Source organism: Macrobrachium nipponense, chromosome 1, assembly GCF_015104395.2.
Source record: "Macrobrachium nipponense isolate FS-2020 chromosome 1, ASM1510439v2, whole genome shotgun sequence".
In the NCBI taxonomy this organism is placed as follows: domain Eukaryota; kingdom Metazoa; phylum Arthropoda; class Malacostraca; order Decapoda; family Palaemonidae; genus Macrobrachium; species Macrobrachium nipponense.
Window position 1 is genome coordinate 193,778,009 of NC_087200.1, and position 20,599 is coordinate 193,798,607.

General features: G+C 40.5%; 2 protein-coding genes across 5 annotated transcripts in view; one reads left to right on the plus strand and one right to left on the minus strand.

Moving 5' to 3' along the window:
• The window catches only part of LOC135219964 (prolyl 3-hydroxylase 1-like), a 173,252-nt gene extending 165,258 nt beyond the window's left edge, over positions 1–7,994 (minus strand). The window contains exon 1 of the mRNA XM_064257207.1: positions 7,544–7,994. Within this exon, the coding sequence (XP_064113277.1) occupies positions 7,544–7,776 (233 nt within the window). The 5' untranslated portion in view covers positions 7,777–7,994. The remainder of the gene's footprint in view (positions 1–7,543) is intronic.
• An 8,444-nt stretch (positions 7,995–16,438) lies between these two features.
• Positions 16,439–20,599, plus strand: part of LOC135219966 (uncharacterized) — a 100,588-nt gene continuing 96,427 nt past the window's right edge. The window contains exon 1 of one of the 4 annotated variants that reach the window (XR_010315541.1): positions 16,439–17,133. Coding sequence is in view for 1 of the 4 variants with exons in the window: in XM_064257208.1 (XP_064113278.1) it covers positions 18,288–18,320 (33 nt within the window). In the remaining 3 variants the exon portion in view is untranslated. Of the gene's footprint in view, positions 17,134–18,158; positions 18,321–20,599 lie in introns of those variants that run through there. The other 3 variants (XM_064257210.1, XM_064257211.1, XM_064257208.1) reach the window with 3 other exon arrangements.

The following is a 20,599-nucleotide window of genomic DNA, read 5'->3' on the forward strand; positions in this document are numbered from 1 at the left end:
CGAAGAGAGTGTGCCCAGTAGACTCATCCACTCTCTTGCAGAGCATCGGTCTTTCTTTAGAAAGTCCTGCACCTTCCGAATGCATTGGGCTTGCCTCTCGGGGGACGGAAAAGCCCGAAAAGTCACTGCCGATATCTGAATCCCCAAATAAACTATCTGTTGTTGGGGCTCCAATTGAGACTTTCCCATATTCACTACCAGACCTAGGTCTTTTGCCAAGTCCAATGTTTGACTCAAGTCCTCCAGACATTGACTTCTTGATTGGATCTTATCAACCAGTCGTCCAGATAAAAAGACACTCTGATCCCTCTTAAATGTAACCATCTCGCCACATTGGACATCATCCTCGTGAACACTTGAGGGGCTGTGCAAAGGCCGAAGCATAGGGCCTGAACTGAAAGACCCTGTCCTGAATCACAAACCTTAGATACTTCCTGCTTCCTGGATGAATCGGAATATGAAAGTATGCGTCTTGTAAGTCCAGAGTCGCCATCCAGTCCCCTGGACGTACCGCTTGCCAGTACCTGAATCGTTCGTCTCCATAGTGAACTTGGTCTTTTCTACGAAAAGATTCAGTTGACTTACGTCCAGCACTGGCCTCCAACCTCCCGAGGACTTTGCAACCAGGAACAGACGGTTGTAAAATCCCGGAGATTCGTGATCCAGAACAGGTTCTATGGCTCCTTTCTCTAGCATGGAAGCTACTTGCTCCCACAGAGCCGCTTTCTTCTCTAAATCGTTGTAATTTGCCCCGAGGGCTCTCGGAGATGTTGCGAGAGGAGGTCTTTTCAAGAAAGGAATCTTGTACCCTTCCCGAGCTACGTTGACAGCCCAGGGATCTGCCTTCATATTCTGCCAAACTTCCCAAAAACCTTGAAGTCTGGCTCCCACTGTCGTCTGGAGGACTGAGTTCTCATTCTTTAGAGGGGGTCTTGGCTCCTCTTTTCGCGGGTACTCTCTTACCCCTAAAGGCGGGTCGAGCGAATGTTCTTCCTCGAAAGGGCTGTTGCGAAGGCCTAGTATCCTTTGGAGTCTTCTTCACCAACTTGGTTGGTAAGAACTTTTTAACTGAAGAAGAAAGAAGATCTTGAGTGGCTTTCTGCGAAAGGGAGAGAGCTATATCCCTAATCACCTGAAGAAGGAAACAGCTGTTTCGAAAGAGGAGAGAACAGTAACTCCGATTTCTGAGAGTTAGAAACTCCTTTTGAAGCGAACGAACACAACAGCGATCTCTTCTTAAGTACTCCTGCTGTGAATAACGAAGCCAGTTCATTCGTTCCGTCTCTCAGAGCCTTATCCATGCAGGACATAATGCTCTTAGCTGTTTCTAAGTCCTGCGAATCCTCTTCTTCTAGGGAGTTCGCTAGCGCTCCCAAAGACCAATCCAAGAAATTGAAGACTTCGAAAGTCCTAAAAATCCCTTTAAATAGATGGTCAAATTCTGAAGACGTCCCACCAAACCTTAGGCAGACTGTAACGCCTGTCTGCGTGAGCTGTCTACTATACTGGAGAAGTCCCCCTGGGAGGAGGCAGGTACTCCCAGGCCTAGACTTTCTCCAGTAGCGTACCATACTCCTGATTTAGAAGCCAACTTAGCTGGAGGAAAAACAAAAGAGTATTTTCCCGCTTCTTTCTTCTCCTTCATCCAGTCATTCACCCGTTGAAGGGCCTTCTTTGCCGAAATTGACATTGTCATTTTAAGGAAAGAGGACTTCTTTGGAGTCCTAGTCTTGGAAAACTGTGATAAGGGGGATAACGGAGCTGTCGGTTTAAATTCCCCCTCAAAAACAGCCATAAGACGTGAAGTCAGAACCTTATAATCTGAAGAAGGTTCCGTATTCTTTTCTTCAATTACTTCCAATTCTTCTTCTGCTGAAGAAATGTCTTGTAAATCCTCGTCGTATTGACGCTTCGTTGAAGGAATAGAGTCCTGCCGCCTGCGTCCTGCGGCTACCGAGGCGTCGGCGTCCTGCCGCCTCTCGATGTCCTGCCGCCTGCGTCCTGCGGCTACCGAGGCGTCGGCGTCCTGCCGCCTCTCGATGTCCTGCCGCCTGCGTCCTGCGTCCATCGTAGACACGCCTGCTTCCTGCCTCCTGCCCCGCCCTCGTCCTGGTCCTGCGTCCACCATTGTTCCCGCGTCCTGACGTTTGCGTCCTGCTTCTTCCGCAACTATTTTCCTCCTAGCGCCAGTGCGCCCTGCGTCCTCGGCGAACGCGTCCTTGTCTTCCCTTTTAGAAGACTTAATGGGAAGGAAATCGTCCTTACGCCTCGAAGATGCTTGTTCAGGAGCATCCCAAGACTTCACCAGCACTGCCAACTTGGACTGCATTTCCCGTAAGAAATGCTTCGTACTATCCTCCTGAATGGTAGACGACGAAGGATGAGGATTACGAGCGGGACTGCGACCTAACGGAGAGCGATCTTGTACTCTACCCGACGGAGAAATACGAGGGGAGGATACATGAGAAGATGGAGGCGATTCTCCCATGGAAATACCATGCCGAGACGGACGTATATCACCAGTGCGTCCTGCGTCCTCTCTAGTACGAAAAATCCTTTTCCTCTTGATCGGCACTGCGTCCCCGTCTTCCGAGGAAGACAACACCTCAGGACTACTCCAAGCCTCACTATCTTGCACCTGTCTCTCGAGAGCAGTTGATGTCCTGAACGTCCTCTTGAGTGGGCGAGACACCACTGCATACCGACGTTCTCGCTCGGAAGTCGAACCTTCCGAGGACGCACACTTCCCAGTTACGCCTTTTCTGCGGCGAACTGCAACAGCCTGGGAACCTGCAACAGGACTGTTCGAAGGGACGCCTGACCGTGACAAAACCTCTCTCGCCTCCCTTCGACTGTCGACATGCCTCTCCCTTGGGTCTGGGAGCTTGACAGAGGTCTAGGTCTAGGAGCACGAGAGAGACGATCAGACGCCCCCTCCACTACACTTTCACTGACATCGAAAGCACTAACTCTATCTGTAAGTCGCTGTATCTGGTCGCCCATGGACGCCAGGGCAGCGAACACTTTCACAATATTTGTATCGTTCGCCTCCTCCGATACAGCAGCGGGCGCAGGAGATACCTGGGGAGAAGGAACTACCAATTCTACATTAGAAGGAGCTGGAGAGGAAATACATTCACTCCTTTTACTCGAAGAATTTGACTTCTCACTACGAGAAACAGATCTCCTTACACGATCTTTCTCAAGCCTCTCAACATATTTCATAAAGACCTTCCATTCCTTCTCTGATAAATTCTCACATTCAATGCATCTATTCTCCCAAGTACACACATTCTCCCTACACTTCTTACAAACGGTATGAGGGTCGACCGAAGCTTTCGGCAATCTTACCTTACACCCCTCTTTTACACACACTCTAAACATACTTCCAGTATCAGACATCTTTAAAGAACAATCCAAAGCGAATGCCAAGCTAACGTTTCCGAGTACAATACCAAAATCCAAGATCAGTCAGCAACGAGAATGAAAATTCTAGCAGGGAACCACCAACAATGTTGCCGGTTCGGCTGGCAGAGAAAATCTGGCCCAATTGGGAACGGTTCCTAGCGCTAGCGCCACGGTAACGGGGTGGTGGTTGCCTGAACTACTAATAGGTTACTAGCGTTTGCCGCGAGTTTTGAAAATTTCTGCCAGGTGGAACAGAGAATATAGCTATATATATACCTGCCAGGTAAGTGTCATACATTAAAATTATTTTTTCCGCTTCCGCGCTCACTCAAAACCGGCTCTGGAATTCGGGGGAGTTTTTTATTTTTACCACTTCGGCGTTTAAGGGTTAACCAATGATACTTTCAAATCCAAATGCAATAGAGGTTTTAAGTAAATTAATACCACTGAATAAACACCTCAGTGGGCTAAACACAAAGGAGATGGTTGCACGAAGACAACATTCTTCATTGAGCTATATGTACTACTTGGTTAAACAATGTAAAAAAAGACTGTAGACTATATGATGCAGTACTGGTGAGATAATCTGAGAAATTTAACCTCATTTGTCTATACCTATTTTTACTTTCATCCTAAGGGGCTGGGAGTAAAAATAGCATAGAGCAGGGCTTCTGCCACGTTTAGGACCAGTTCTTGGGGATGATTATAAAAACATTAACAAAAGACAACAAATTTCTCATTATCCTAGTAAATTTCCCTAATCATCTCACCAGTACTGCATTACCTATGTAGGTATACATTCTTTTCTAAACTGTTTAGTCAAAACATTATATCAACAAAAGATGACAGCTTCATGTGATTGTCTCCTTTACATTTGCTGAAATCTCATAAATGGTACTGCCCATTTCTAGTAGATTTTAATAAGCTTTTTGCAGTAAGCATATTAAGGAGGCTAGGCAGAAGAACAAGAAATTCTAATAGCCTGTTGAGAATTGGAAATGAAGTAAAATAATACCAGATTAATAGTATAACTAATAAGTCATTAACCAAACCAGTGTACAATTCAGGACTAGGTAAGGCATCTAACTGCACCAACATGTTGAGTTGAGTTGAATAGCTACTGATGGAATTTAGGCCAAAGGCAAAGCACAAGGGACCTATGAGGTCATTTAGCACTGAAATGGAAATTGACAGTAAAAGGTCTGAAAGGTGTAACAGTAGGAAAACATCGCAGTTGCACTAGGAATCATGGGTATTTCTTTAAGCAAATCAGTAATTCTAGGCAATGGTAGATCTATATAACTAGGGGGAAACACCCACCGCAGTGGATCCATCGTCATTGCGTGGATCAGCCTTATTCACTTGATATTTAATTGGTGAAACAAGAATACAATTACATCTTTAAGCATACCATTCAAAACATTGAAGCTTCATCAACATAGTGTGATATATGAAAGTGCCATACGAACTACAATAAGCATGTGAGCTCTTCCTAAAATATGTTTTCAAGGCAGTTTTGAAATCCAATATGGCGGCAAATGCCTGAGGTGCCATTCGTAAGCACAGCAAATACAACAACTTTCCCAGCCTTCCCAGCACTCATTTCAACAATGTTAGCGTATAGTATATGTAATGTTTATTGATTTTACTCAAGATTGCAGTTGTAATCAGCACAATAAAACAAAATTTGGTTGCCTATATTAGTGAAAGTATGAAACTTCTTGTTCCCGGGGTCATGGTTTAAACTGAAATTCATTTTTATCTTGTAATCGGTGGTTTTATCCTTACTGCAATCACAACTGAAACTCCACAGTGCTTATTTGATTGTAATTATACATGTTTTGGTCTTAATTCACTCCAAATTGCACTTGAACTATGTCGCGGTTCCTGGTTCCTAAGCACTTACTCCACAAACACAGTTGCAGGCAGCACACGACTAGTACACGGTTTATGAGGTGCAAAGCTTTATTCCCTTAATTGTTTACTTTACTCATTATTTAGTTTAACTTTAGTACTTTGTTACTTCAAAATGTTTATTTAATTCATGTCTATTATCCCTTTTTTGCAACCAAATTAACCCCTAAAAATTACAGATATTTCTAAAGTAGATGCGAGCAGATGGCAAAATGACTCATCGTTGCCAATCTAGTGGAGCTTCACACATACGCCAATGCATTTACAAACTGTTTCCATGAATTCTAGTTGTCATATTAATGCAATAATGATAAAACTGCTATAATATATATATATATATATACTACAAATAGATACGCTAATTTCACTTATTTCCCCGGTTTTGTGTAAGTCTAATACCCAGTTTGGACGGTAAACACATAACAATTGGCAACACTGACAAACAATAGAAGAGTGCGAAGAATGCCATAGGTATTGTTCACAGCAAAACTGTTGATATTTGAGTCAGGAATCTAGTTATTTTTTCAACAACGAATATTTTCATATTAATAACCATGAATATGTAAAAAAATTTATGCAATTCATGACCTTATACTGTTGTTTAACTATTTATTCAAATAATTATCTAGTGCACGCTTCCTTGAATAAGTCATGGTTGGAAGTCATTGTTTAAGATTTTTGTGAAGAACGTGCCCCAGCGTCTATGGGTACAAGTGGTGTGCGGATTTAGCACATGGAATGAGAAGTTTATTGACAAAAGCGATTCTGCTAACATCAAGATGGTGTCAATCTTCTAAATATTTGGAGTTGTAAGTAAAAATTTTGAAAGTGTCATGGAGGTATGTGTGCAATGCGTAGAGCCAAACTTTCATTAACCTCTGTTTAATATTAAAATATGACCTTAATTTCTAACTTTGGAGAAAATACTTACTTCGAAAGGAGAGTAGAGGTCTTGAGCTCCTGCTCTCACGACCAACAACTCGTGACTGATGCCCATCTCCACTGTCAAGACACGTTAAAGTACTTTTTCGGAGGGTGGCTTCACACGTGGTGGAAACTGGATCCGCTAGGCCAGTCAGTTGTTCCCCCTACTCTGATGCGACCTAGACTCTGGTAGTTGGGGTTTTTCTATGCAGTTTTACCTGCTGAACAAGAATTTAAAGTAATACTTATTCGGTAACTAAACTATTATTTACCTTTGAACTCTATAGTATGTCAATACATAGCACCCTCTGGTACCGTCGTGTAGCGCCGCAAAATGCTTATATAGAAATACCCTAGGCAATAACTACGCATGGACTGCAACAAACATTCCCGCGAATACAACAGCGGTATTTCTACAGAAACACTCCACACCGACTGCAAGGAACGTAACTGTGGATACGACATCCACTAGGGATTGGGCCGTCCAATGTATTTCGCCGTGTTTAGTACTGGACCCTGGGGGTTAATTACAGTCGTCCGAATAAATATTACTTAAAATTCTTGTTCAGTAAGTAAAACTGCATAGAACAACCGCAGCTGCCATAGTCTAGGCCGCCGTGGATAATTACCCTAGATCTACCACAACAGCCACTAGGGATTGGGGCATCAAATGGATTTCGCAGTATTTAATATTAGTACCTAGCTAACCCGTAGGGGCTAATTACAGTCCACTAGCCAATAATAGCTAGCCCCCAGGGATTAGGAGTCCACCACCCAAAAATTACAGTAAATTCTTATTAAACAACCCAATTAGGCTACCTACCTACTAGGTATAGGAAACTGCAAATTCGAAAGATATAGGCTAGGTACCCGCTGCGGAGTTACTATTACCTACCTACGCACCAGTGAATTGAGTTTTGCTAGAAGAGGGTGGCAAGTAAGATGGAAGAAGCCGTAGGGACACTGCAATGAACCGTAAGTAGCTAGGTAGTAAGCCTAAAGTGCACTGCATGAGGTACACTGAAGGCACTACCGCCCCTATGGATAACACCAACAACATGTTGCACACCAAGGGTTACAATGACCTTGCCTACGATCACCGATATATAGTAGCTAGGTATAGCTACTGGCTTTGTGCCCAGTTGTCAATGTGTTGTTATCATTACAAAACGTTTCACAGTTCCAATCACTCTTACAACAGTAAGGATATTAGAGGAGGAGGATGAATCAATTCCTAAACAAATCACTAATAATTAAAGGAATATTTTACCCATTACACAGTCAGGACCGTACTCACCTTACGATGTTTTTTTGCCACCAATGCCAATCCTCTAACGCCATCTCGATGAATTTAATACATCCCTCCCAGTCTTCTGCCAAGTATTTTTCTATACCCTCGTTGTACAGAAAATCGTACGACATGAATGGGTCGTCAGATGTTCCTAGCACGGAAGGAAGGCTTAGAAATACAGATACTACTCCCGCCATCACCAGCATTGTCCCGGCACCACGAGTTCTTAAGGACCCCATTTCTAACTCCTTTCGTGATTAACCTTGGCACTTTGCAGGAAATATCGGTATTGTGTACTCAATTCACACCAGGGTAAAAAAGAATATTAATATTTCCCCCTTTGTTAAACTACATAGGTAGTAGTGAGATCAGTAGTCTGCGGCACTTGACAGTTCACAACCCACAACAACGCCGCTACGCCGCTGGCCCATCCCTCACCATTCATTAACGTAAACATTGGAGTAGGCGTTTTCTATTAATGCAACCAGCTTTGCTCTTTACAAACATTTTTCTTAAGGGGAAAAGAAACGCTCATTGTGGTGACATCCACCAATCGTTGATATTTTTTGCAACTCACAAACTTATAAAATATTTTTAATACTATTTCTATCTATTTAAAATATCATTAATCGTACTTTATACTTGCATTTAAGTGATTTAATTAACAAACGATCATACAAACCGCAACCTCACTCGAACGCTACCCTCCAGTGACGTGGCCCATTTGTTCAAGTGAGAATTTTCTGTCGAGCGATGGGAAAAACAGATGTATCCCCACAGCAATCTGCGACATCTGCCCAACAGCTAAAGCCTGCGCCTTCGTTAAAAGAGTGGATGGCTAAATGTACTAATTTTGGTGCAAATGTGTCTCTTATGAAAAATTTTCTATGCAAACCTTTCACCTGATATTTCCCCTTTTTTGAGAAATGTTTTATATCTTACGAAGATTCATTTTAAACATTGTTAATTGTTCATTTGGCAGCAAAATGAACAATAAGTAAACAACTGATAGTAAATAAAGCAAAATTTTTGCTTTGTTTACTATCGGTTATCGTTTCTCTTGCACTTTCACGCTTGTTATACTACTACGCCATTGCAATATTCTTATCGACATATCTGTCCGAATTTCCGAAACAGCATTGATGAACAATAATTGTGTATTCCGAACAATGAATGTATAGTATCATTATCACAATTCTTGTTTATAGTTGCATAACGAAACCTTTGATACACAAGTCATTAATGTACATTTATCCATAAAATGGCTAAGAGCTATATGATGCGCCTGTTGTATTGCATCATAGACTCAAGTTCTATACGTGGCTAGTAGTACCATTTAATTATTCCACCATTTATAGCACAATATCATTAAAAAGACTAAATATAACGCAGAAATGAAGCTTAATGAAATCTGTTGTATAAGCCACCCGCGGAAGATGATTAGTTGTGTTATATACATCAATTTTAAAGATTGCGCCACATTGCGACTCCAAAGACGTTTTTGCCCAACATGTTGACCTAAATACGATTTCGCCCACCAATGCTCAAAGCTTTATAAGAAATCGGACGACATATAAAGCTGTTATTATTTTTAGGCATGGGAACTTTATTTGGTAGGTTAACATAACAAGGAGACATCTTATATATTTGTCGTGGAATTGTTTTAACAGAAAAATGGGTATGATAGCAGTGGGTTGGCCTAGCTTTCTTTATAGGTATGGGAGCTTGTTTGCACTAACCAACATTGTTTTACTCGTATATTAAACGAGGGTGTACTTTAAAAAATGTATAATTAAATACCCAGACAATGAAAGTCAGTGGCAGACTACTTATAGGCTATTCTATCCTCAATGTGTTGCTATCATTACTAATATAAGAGACGGAGTTACCAGATAAAGACAAGGGTGTGGAACTGTTGCTTTCTTGAACAAAACCCAAACAATTCCACTTTAAATCGAATATCAACGAATGAATCTGATCAACGAATTGCTTGCGTTGACCTAACGACATTATCCCAGAACGCATGACACGTTGCTTTGTCATTCGATCAAGTTGCTGTGAGATACGACGAGAGGTATGCACCGCCCCCCCCCCCCCATTCTCTCATTCTCTCCTCTCCTCCTCTCTCCTCTCCTCTCGCTCTCCTCTCGTCTCTCTCTCTCTATCTCTCTCATCTCTCTCTCTCTCTCTCTCTCTCTCTCTTTCAAACTTTAGAGGACTGACTCGTTTTATATATCACCTTGTTTCTATAACTTCAAGGTATGAACGCAATTTATCGGATCAACCACTAGGCTAAGCTTGGATCACGGGAAACGTTACATAAAATGGAGGAGTGTTGAAATACACTTGTTTAATTCAAAATTAAAATTAATAAATAAAAGTTGAACATATCAATTGGGTATATCATATGATAAATATGTTGAAATGAATTACTTAAAGGAAATTACAATGCATTGGCACGCAAATAAACCAAAGTTAAAAAGAGGGCAATTCAAAAGTCGAACCAAGAAGTTCGATCCGTAACTTTATTGAAAAAAAAAGAGAAGTTGTACTACAATTAATGCGAATACAGAACTAGAGAGTTCATATTAAAATAAAAAAGAAAAAAAAACTTTTTAAGATAATTCTCAAGTTCGTTCTCAAAAATGAATTCAAAACACTTAACTCGGGAATTTCGACATGTTTATCTGATGTAGTGTAGTAACGGTGATATGTGACAGTAGGCCTACAATTCTGGATGAGATGCAGTCACATATAGTACACTCAATTACGCACACAGGCACGCACTCTCTCTCTCTCTCTCTCTCTCTCTCTCTCTCTCTCTCTCTCTCTCTCACACACACACACACACACACACACACGTTACGCGTCACTCCAACTCTCTGATGTAGACGTGGGCATCTTTTTCATAAAAAACACCACGAACTCTCCTTCAACTCTGTGCCTTTATAGGCTTCTTCACTAGTTAATAAAATTATTTTATCAGTATCATATTAAATAAACCACAGTAATGCAAGAGTGCCATTCTCAAGTAGGTGTGGTATTACCTTTACCGTTATTATTATGCAATAGAGATGTAGGCTACATATGTCTACGTAACTCGCATACAGATACATTTGGATCTCACACTAATTACTTATCCGAACAACATATAGTTCTCATACGTCGGATACCTAACAGAAAGCATTTCACGATTAAAAAAGAAAATCAATAATTTATCATGACAACAAAGAACACTAAAAACTCCACAGTAAGAAAATGATCAAATGAAAATATTACGAAAAGATGGTTGTGCAGGAAATTTCCCCAAATCTAGCATTTGTTTGTCAGATACTTTTCCAATTGTTGTTGACATTCAATATTGACTAGTTTTTCATTGGCATGATTGATTCAGTCGATTTTCTCATGCAGATATTATTTTCATACATTCTTAAATAAGTTTCACTTGGTACTAAAAGATTCGAGTGATATAGCACCTTAGAAACAAAATTTCATGGGTATCCTTTTATTATGTTGTAGGTAATGTCATCAGCGCACAGAGGGCGATATGGAAACTCCGTGACTTTTCAAACTTTTGCTCAATAAATTATTTGGCAAAATACTCCAGAATTTGCTCCGGCCACTGAGCTATCAAGACTATCTGTATGTTCAAGAAACAATTATCTAACTAGGCAAAGTATTCTCAAAAGATATTCCCTGTCTTTCAGCCATTATGCAATCAGCGTTTCCTTCACACCAAGGTAGCCTCATATTATACGTAGACAAGAATGCTCTTTTGAATACTACCCTACTCCTAGTTTAAAATAAACATGTAAGACATAATTAAAATACATTTTATTCTCACTCCCATATCCATATGCCTTTATATTTTCAAATAATAATAATGAGATAAAATATAGGTTACTACTGAAAGCCCATCGTTCGCTTGTGTTGGATCTGTATGGACTATTTCATTTAATTTACATAACCCTTTCTTGTGCCTGTATTATGTATTATCAATACAAATCGGCATGTTTATGATCTTATAACACAGGACTGAAGGTTCTTTATATTATAATATATCATCATTCAGAGTCACTGAGGAGATAGTATGCATTTTATCACAGTAAGCCTATGATCAGGTCCGTAGACCGGAGAGCCAAATTTGACAACTGGTGGATCAGTTGGTGTAAGGTGGAATTTTGAAGTGTTGGCACTTGGCACCCAGCGGGGTCCAGGGACGGGGCCATGGTGGATGTGCAGTGGCCGAAAAACGTGCTGAGTCTAGTAACCACCATTAGCCGGCTTTGTTGCAACAGCGCCTGTAAAACCACACTTGTCACCACAATTACAGCACTGTTGCCAACTCTAACGAACCAGAAAAAAAGGCTAAATTGATGTTGTCAATGGAAGAGGAGAGAGAGAGAGAGAGAGAATTATTATCTCTAGATCTACCGGTAGTTTGGCAATACTGAGTTACGGTCCGGAATGGGGCTGTGATCGAAACAAACGAACACGTTTAAAACCTGTAGTACTACCTCCACGTCATCTGTGTTGTGTGGTCAGCGCGGTGGGGGGTGAGGGGGGGGGAGCTTCGGGACCTTCTTGATATAGGGCCGGGGGTAGGCGTCAGGAGAGACGGGAACGTTCGAACGAATGTTTACGTATGCACGGTCTAGACCAAGGACCTAGACCGTGTAGCTACGTACGTGTTGTTTTGTCTTCGTTGAACTGAAAAAAAAATGTCTTTTATAAGGATTTCATCTTTAAAAATAGCAAGAAACCTATTAAAAAATAAAATCAAATATGGCGAATACAAAAAATAAAGCGTATTCAATTTCTGAAAAAAATAGTAGAAACGTAATTAATTTTCTAGAATTATTTTTATGCCATTTCGTATTATTTCCGTGCGCCGTAAAAACGTAGCCACTGCAATGTAACATATATATATATATATATATATATATATATATATATATATATATAGATATATATATATATATATGTATATATATCTTTCGTATCTATTTATTTTCGCAACACAGACCAGGTGGAACTCCAGGTGTGTTCTTTGGGAGTTGAGGTTGGGGGGTGGTGTTATTCATTTGAACCCTTTAAACATTCGCCCCAACCTCTCCGTCACCCCTGGCAACTGGCTCGCCTGTGAAACACTGATTTCCAGCAATCGTAAATTATAAAGTAATGCGATGTGCCATCTACAGCTGGCGAGGAAAGATGGTACTCCCCATACCTTGGTATTCACACAACACACACACACACACACACACACACACATATATATATATATATATATATATATATATATATATATATATATATATATATATATATATACTTTGAAAATAAGAACAGAAACCCTCTCTCTAACCCTCTCTCTTGTATGGATATATGCAGTACAGTAGGCATGCTATCCAAATAAACATGGGTACCTATATCACTTTCTTTGTCCTAACTTGCTCGAACCCATTAAACATCACAGTAGTGCATAACACTTTAAAATACACCGAATAAAAGAAAAAAAATTCTCGGAGATACAATTCGTAGGTGTGTTGCTTAGTACTACAACACCGAATAAAAGCGAGTATCACCTTCTTTTTCATTTTGCCTGACCTATTAAACATATAATCACCGCACACAACAAATATAAACATAAAAACAGCATTGTTTTCTGCCGTCTCTGTGAGCTGCCCTTAGTTAAACTTTCGATCGTATGCAGTGTCGATTTTGAATTGGTCAAAAATGAATAGTAATTTTTGTTTAAATACTCACCTTTATATATATATATACATATATTATTATCATATATATATATATATAATATCTATATATATATATATATATATATATATATATATATATATATATATGTGTGTGTTGTGTGTGTGTGTGTGTGGTGTGTGTGTGTGTGTATGTAAGAATTTAAGAATCGATGACATGTATAAACACATGCAATAGGCCTATACCAAACTTGACTACATGAAGCTGGTAAAATTAGGCACACAAACATACCAGTACATAAATATACGTATATAGGATGTATTGTATCTAGTTTAATTTGGTCGAAACGGTCTTTAACATCCCCCACCCACCTGATCTCCCCCGACCCTCCATCAGATGGTTTGCAAGTCATCCCTGCAGTCTTATGAAGTTACGGGAGACAGAGCCGAGTGATTGGTGAAGTGGTCGGAACTCGGAATTAAGCCAGCCAGGGGCCGCATAGAGGTGCTGAGAGAGAGAGGGCCATGTCCCATGTTCATAAAACTGGGTCGGCAACACATCGGATTCTTGACTGTAGGAGCCGTGTGTGTTAAATGGTTGCCACGTATAACCTGCCATTTACTCATCCAGTTACCTATTATTGGCCTAAATGACTTCATGAGCTACTCCCTCGTCGTAGCAGAATAGTGCCTTCAGTGCACCTCTTGCGTTGGACTGTATTACTCAAGGTTCTTTGCAGCGTGCCTTCGGCCCTTGGCTGCCACCCCTTTCGTTCCATTTACTGTATCTCCTTTCATGTTCTCTTTCTTCCGCCTTACATAATCCATCCTTCCCTAACAATAATATTGATTCATAGTGCAACTGAGAGGTTTTCTTCCTGTTACACCTTTCAAACATTTACTGTTAATCTCCGTTTCAGCGCTGAATAACCTCATTTGTCCTTAACGTTTGTAGTTGAACTATGAACAAGAATGAAACACAATTGTATAAAACTTTTTGAAGATAGGAAACAGAAAAGAAAAGACAAGTTATTGACGATGTGACTGTTATGAGAGAGAGAGAGAGAGAGAGAGAGAGAGAGAGAGAGAGAGAGAGAAGAGAGAGAGAGAGAGAGAGAGAGAGAGAGAGAGAGAGGTGGGTGTTGGGGTGGGGGTTCAGCATTCTTCAATCACGCAGCTAAAATGCCGAATGCTAATACGCTAATTACAAAGAAATTTTCGTTCACACTACTTCAGTGTGCGGGTGTTCTCATAAACGTAACATATGAACAAAAAAAACTCTTCCATTCTTATCTCTCCTTTCTCGTCTCGATTAGGACATTGCTTAACCTTCAGCATTATCAGCCCCACTTCCTGTTGGCAACCAACGATGCAGACGCTTCTGATGAGTCACTATGAATTAACACTCCATCATACGAATTCGTGATGAGTCTTAATTACTACAGCAAGTGAAATGCTGTAGGATTATGGGCCAAACACAGGGACCTATGATCGGCCATTCAGCGCTGAAACCGAAATTGACAGTAAAGAAGAAGAAGAAAAAAGTAGTTTTGTAAGTTGCATCAGAAAACAGCGCAGTTGCGCTATGGATCGACCGTTAGAAGAGGGTGGAAAGTATGGAAGAAAGACAATATGAAAGAAGGTACAGTAAAAGGAACGAAAAGGGTTGTAGCTAAGGCCCAGAGGCATGCTGCAAAGAACTTTACGTAATGCCTTCAGTCTGACGGCACTAGGCCTACCCGCTACGAAGTATAATTGCAGTCTTGTTGAAAACAGCTGCTGCGCCTCTTTGACTCATTTGCACTGAAAATGAAACTGGTCATAGAAATATCATTGAATCAACAAAGATTCCACTATTTCTTTTTTGAAATGAATTTGCAGAAACTGGCATTTTCGACTCTGTTACAAACGAAACTCGGTAACGGGCTCAATATTACACTGGACATGTGTGTACAGCCCTTGCTCGTTTTACCGTCCTTCTAGCTGTTATAAAAATTCAGATCTCATGCTTACGAAGAAACAAACGTGGTTAGCTCACTGTCGTAATTTTTTTTTATTACAGCGCTTACAGTATTTTTTTTTTCTTTGCAAGGTTGTCATGCAAAATGTTCGTTTTCTTTCAAGATTCTTCCGAAAAATAGTAATGGCAGAAGTTCTAACCATAGATATAGACCGACCATCATAATGTGTCAGTAGTAAGTAAAAGAATATATACTTCACAGTTTGTCTGATTTATTGCACATAGGCATATTGGCGACGATACCAAATATACAGTTCTTAAAAAAAAAAAAAAAAAAAATGAACAGCGCAATCTAATCTAAAATTCTATAACTGCTGGTCCCCTGAAAACACCCACGTTGACGTTGATTCTGGGAAATTCGGTTATCATCAATATTACGTACTGAACACGACTGTATGTTGTTGGGTGGTGTACTAGTAGTATACGTGTTTGGCGGTCTTTGTTCATTGCCTTGGGCATGACTTTCGATTTCCGCGTTGCATATTTATAGTCAAGTACACTAATGCAATGTGTGTGTGTATGTCTGTGTGGTTATGTAAAATTTAAGCATTCAGTGATTTAGTTTTCTTTGAGTATAATTTAGGCCTAAATTCTAAAGAGCGTGTAAATTAAACCTCAAGGTGGCATTTAGAGTGTACGTAACGATGGCAAGATGCCTCCGTCCTGGAAGAGGGTAGATCTACATGGAAGAGTTCTTTTTCTTCTTTGTGTTCTGTTCCATAAATTGCAACATCTTGGTTTGTGGATACAATTACAGCATTATAAAGAAGCCATCTGAAAGACTCCTGTCCAAAAATGTACGGTCATTGTAGGTAGACGCACAACAGTAGGTCTAATTCAGGAATTCTTTTACGGGAGCATACATCCACACACACAAACACTGCAATACTAGCAGGCAATTTAGGTAAACGATATAAAACTAACTTGAATATCCTGTTGCTACTAATAAGCACCATGATAAAGTGGGTAAAGACCTCCTTGTCATTGGAAAGTGCAAGTTGCCGTATAGTGTTGATTCAAAATGACATTCATTCGCTTAGTTTCATTATTCGATGAAGAAAAAATGAAACAGAGAAGCAGCATCTGTTTTCGACCTTAATGTGATTACCCTTCGGCTTTATTCATTTATATTATTTTTTACAGTGAAAAGAATGTTTTGTTTGATTCACGAGAGAGAGAGAGAGAGAGAGAGTTGCAACTTGAAAGACGCAGAACGTATCATGCTTATTCATTCCGATAGTGAGCAAAGTTGCAGTAAACGTGTTCTCCATGGGCTACTTTCCATCCGTTGTTCTGAGCACCGGACGGAACGTAACCCAGCGAACGCGTACACTGCAAGACGAATCGGACGAACGAAACGTCAAGCAATATCACAAAGTCACGCCCACGTCGTTTCGACGCTGTCTTTATCCCCCAACTTCATGTAAAGTAAACTTTATTTGATTTTATTAGTATATTTATACAGATATTCGAAGTATGTCGTGATAAATACTAAGGAAAACAAGAATATGCTTAGTGTATATTGAATGGTTCGTCAGGAAAATGTCACTTCCGGCGAATGGGCCCTTGGTCGCATCCCGTAGAGTACACGTCTGGTTGCCTGGCTGCCGCTAAACGTTTAGCGGTAAAGTGAGAATTCTCATTGGTCCTGGTCTAGTTACGAGTCATTGTGATTGGTCCACGTACTTTGTTTCAATCGTCGGTGCGGTTGTGATCCGCCACCTGCCAGACTGAAGAGTCAGAGAGGGACCCAGTCTTGCACAGTTAACACTTAACAATTTCGTGCAGCCAGACTACTTGGAAGGAAGACGATATCGCGCAGCCGCGCTCCAGTTCTGCCAACTTTACTCCTGTTTAAGGTAAGAGTTGTTATTTCAATCATTCGAAATTTATAATTTATGTATATATTGTGGTTATTAGATGTGTATTTGCACTACAGAGACGATTAGTTATGTACTTCTTGCTGTTGCAAAGAAATGCTGCAGCCTTAGTTTACTCTGTGTTTTAACTGGAAACGAAATGGGGAACTAAACTAGTTGAACGTAACCCTCGCTCTCCCTGTAGATCTCTATAAGAATTCCGGATGACACGCAAAATCGTGAAGCGTTCCACATTTTAGTATATGTACTTGCTTCGGCAGTACATGGAATTTTTTTTTATTTTTTTTTGCGCGCGGCGACCTACAATATGGCAGTTGCCGGTTACTATACAGTTTTACCTCCTAAACGAGAATTTAGAGTATTATTTTATTCGGACGACTGTAATTTACCTTTGAGCTCTATCCTACGGTAAAGAGGGTCCCCATTGGGAACGGGTTTTGGGGGGGGTAAAATACCAAATGGCCACCTGGCGGCCACTTCTACCCTAGCGCGACCATCTTCCTGAAAATCGTAATATATACTAGGTATGGGCTTTATTTGCCTTAATTTTGTTATTTTGCCTTAATTTTGTGACCTTGGAGAAAACTACTTATTTCAGTAGGAAGTAGTGACAGCTGGGTATATTTTCTTCGACGGACGCTGGACTCTTTGAACTAATAGTATTGTCCTTGGTTGCAGGACCCATTGTAGTACTTTGTAGTACTTTTTCGGGAAGGCGGTCGCGCTACGGTAAAGACTGGCCATTCGGTGTTTTACCCTCGAGGTACTCTCTTTAGTGAGACCAACAGGATTCTTTGTATTCTGAATGCGATGATTAAGTTTACGTTTACCAGTACTATTAGATTTAAATAGAGGGTATTGGCGGATAATAGTTCGTTCAAATTAGCCCATTAATTTAGGGAGTGACCAGAACCACTGACCTGGCGAGAGTCGCCTGGCTTGGTATTGGTCGGTGTAGATTCATGATGGTGGTGGACGGGGTTTTGCTCACGTCAGCTCCCTTTACTCGACATTTAAAGACTGCAATTTAGGATTTTTGTACTCTTTAAAAACTTAGCACAATTGGGATAGTGCTAAGTTGTTATAACATAGTAACACAGACCTTTGGTTTGGTTTCCCTCCACAATGGCTATATGTTCCCTTCGTCAACGGAACACTGTTCGTTCGTAAGTAGCATAGATTCTATTAACGTACAATTGTACCGCCAGGAACATAACCTTTACCTACGTCATTGGCTTCGGCTATACTAACAAAATATAGATTGAGATGGGACTTTGTTCAATACATAGGTAAATTAAGATAAGTGTTTGTTTTTCATATTTGAGGCCGATTTTATGGTTGGTCGATGTAGCTATATGATGCCTAGGTTAAGTCACTATGGTCAAATTACGTTTTACTTGATGTCTTAAAGCGCCTCAGTGTCGTAGTCGGTACGGTGCTGGCGTGCCACCTCGGTGGCAGTGAGTTCGATTCTCAGGCATTCCCCGAGGGGTTAGAGATGCGTCTTATTTTGGGATAGCAAGTTAACTCTGATTTTCAGAATGGTATTTCTACAGAATCAAACCGCAGTGGCCTAGACTATGTTATTTTACTTGCTGTACAAGTTTTGAATGTAATAATTATTTGGACCACTGTAACTAAGCTGTAATTTACCTTTGAAGACCACATGACAGTACCAGCGGCTGATGTGCGAGTTCAAAGGTTAATTAAAGTTTAGTTCCAGTGGAACAAAAAAATATCCCTTCAACTCTTGTAAAGCAAGTAAAATAACAGGGAAATGTCAACTGCCATAGTCTAGATTACCGTGTAGTTCTACAGATAGATCTACCAAGTGTTTGGTGAAATGTAATCACAGCCGCCATGTTTGAATTCGGCAACCACTACGGAGCCATATGGTTCACTGAGGGAAGGTGGGGTAAGGGGTGTGGGCGCGCGCACTAAAGGTATGAGTTGGCTAAGTGATTATGGGTCGTTGGGGAGCGGTTATGGTAAATAATGATAACTAATCAACAAAATCGAAAGGCGGCCATACACGTACGTAACTGGCATGGGGTTTGTCCTGCCGGGATTAGCACACGCTCCAGTCCGCTTGGGTATTGACCATACGCACAGAGCTCTCTCTCTCTCTCTCTCTCTCTCTCTCCTCTCTCTCTCTCTCTCTCTCCTCTCTCTCTCTCTCTCTCTCTCTCTCTCTCTCTCTCTCTCTCTCTCTCTCTCTCTCTCTCTCTCTCTCTCTCTTCGTATAAAAATCTAAGTTCACTGGAGAGGAATGAATATGAATATTGATGAAAGGTGTGGTATGGATCACTATGGACAGATTTCCTCTCAAATGTTTTACTAGTGAAATTCAGTCGTTTAAGAATGTTAATGCTTTTATCGCCAAGTTTATCCTTTAAAATTTTTTACAAAATAATTGTAAAATTGATTTATATTAGTCAAAAGATACCATGAAAGCCTGACAGTTTGGCTTTCACAAAAGCTGTTTGCATCTATATTTTTTTTTTTACATAATTCCAGTAATTGCTCATAAGCTGCTTTTCATTTTACTTAATTGGAATAATCCGGACTTCGTATTTTCCGCAAGCACGGTAGTGCTCTGTACAGGTCTAAAAAAGTCACGAATGGAATAATCCTGACTTAGTATTTTCCACAAGCCGTGCCAGTCACTATGAAATCAGAGCGCCAGTTGCGTATGTGTATGGCCGCCTTAATACTTCTACCTGAAAATTACTAAACCACGCTTGTTCTAACAATAGGGGAATGTAGTTTGGGGACTTTACTTTGAAGGGCAGATGGTACAATTCAGATACACACTTAAATATGCCGAATCTCGTCTAGTCTTCGATTCTTGATCTTTGATTCTTGAAAGTCTACCCATCTTGAATCTTGAACAGATTTTCGACCAAATACCAAACAAATCACAAACACAGGTTTCCCAAAATTATATTATGATGTCCATATGGCGTAACAGAATTTTTAACACTATTATAGGTGAAACATGGTCACTTTGAGAGTATGGAGCACGGGGTGTTAACACTGCGAGTACTTCTTGCTAAAAGGTTTTAAAATGCAATCTGTAGAAAATGGGTATCGACAGCGCATTGGTGACAAGGCTTCTGATTGGTCAGAAGAATTGTGAGTGGGGACATTGAGGGGGTTGATTTCACATGCATGTGGAAACTGACGTCGTATTTTCAGAAAAAAAAAATGCAATACTGTGTAACGTATGTGAACAGGATCTTGTATGAACGGTCAGTACAAGAAATCAGAGAAGCCAGATGAAGAGACAATGTGAACTTGGTAAAATCGTAAAACTGTCTTGTATTTCCATGAAACCTAAGGTTTTGTGCATTATCATTAAAGGAAATATTGCAATGAAATGGTGTAACCTAACCTAGTAGAACATATTATTGGGGGGGGGGTGTGAGCCCACCCAAATCCCCCC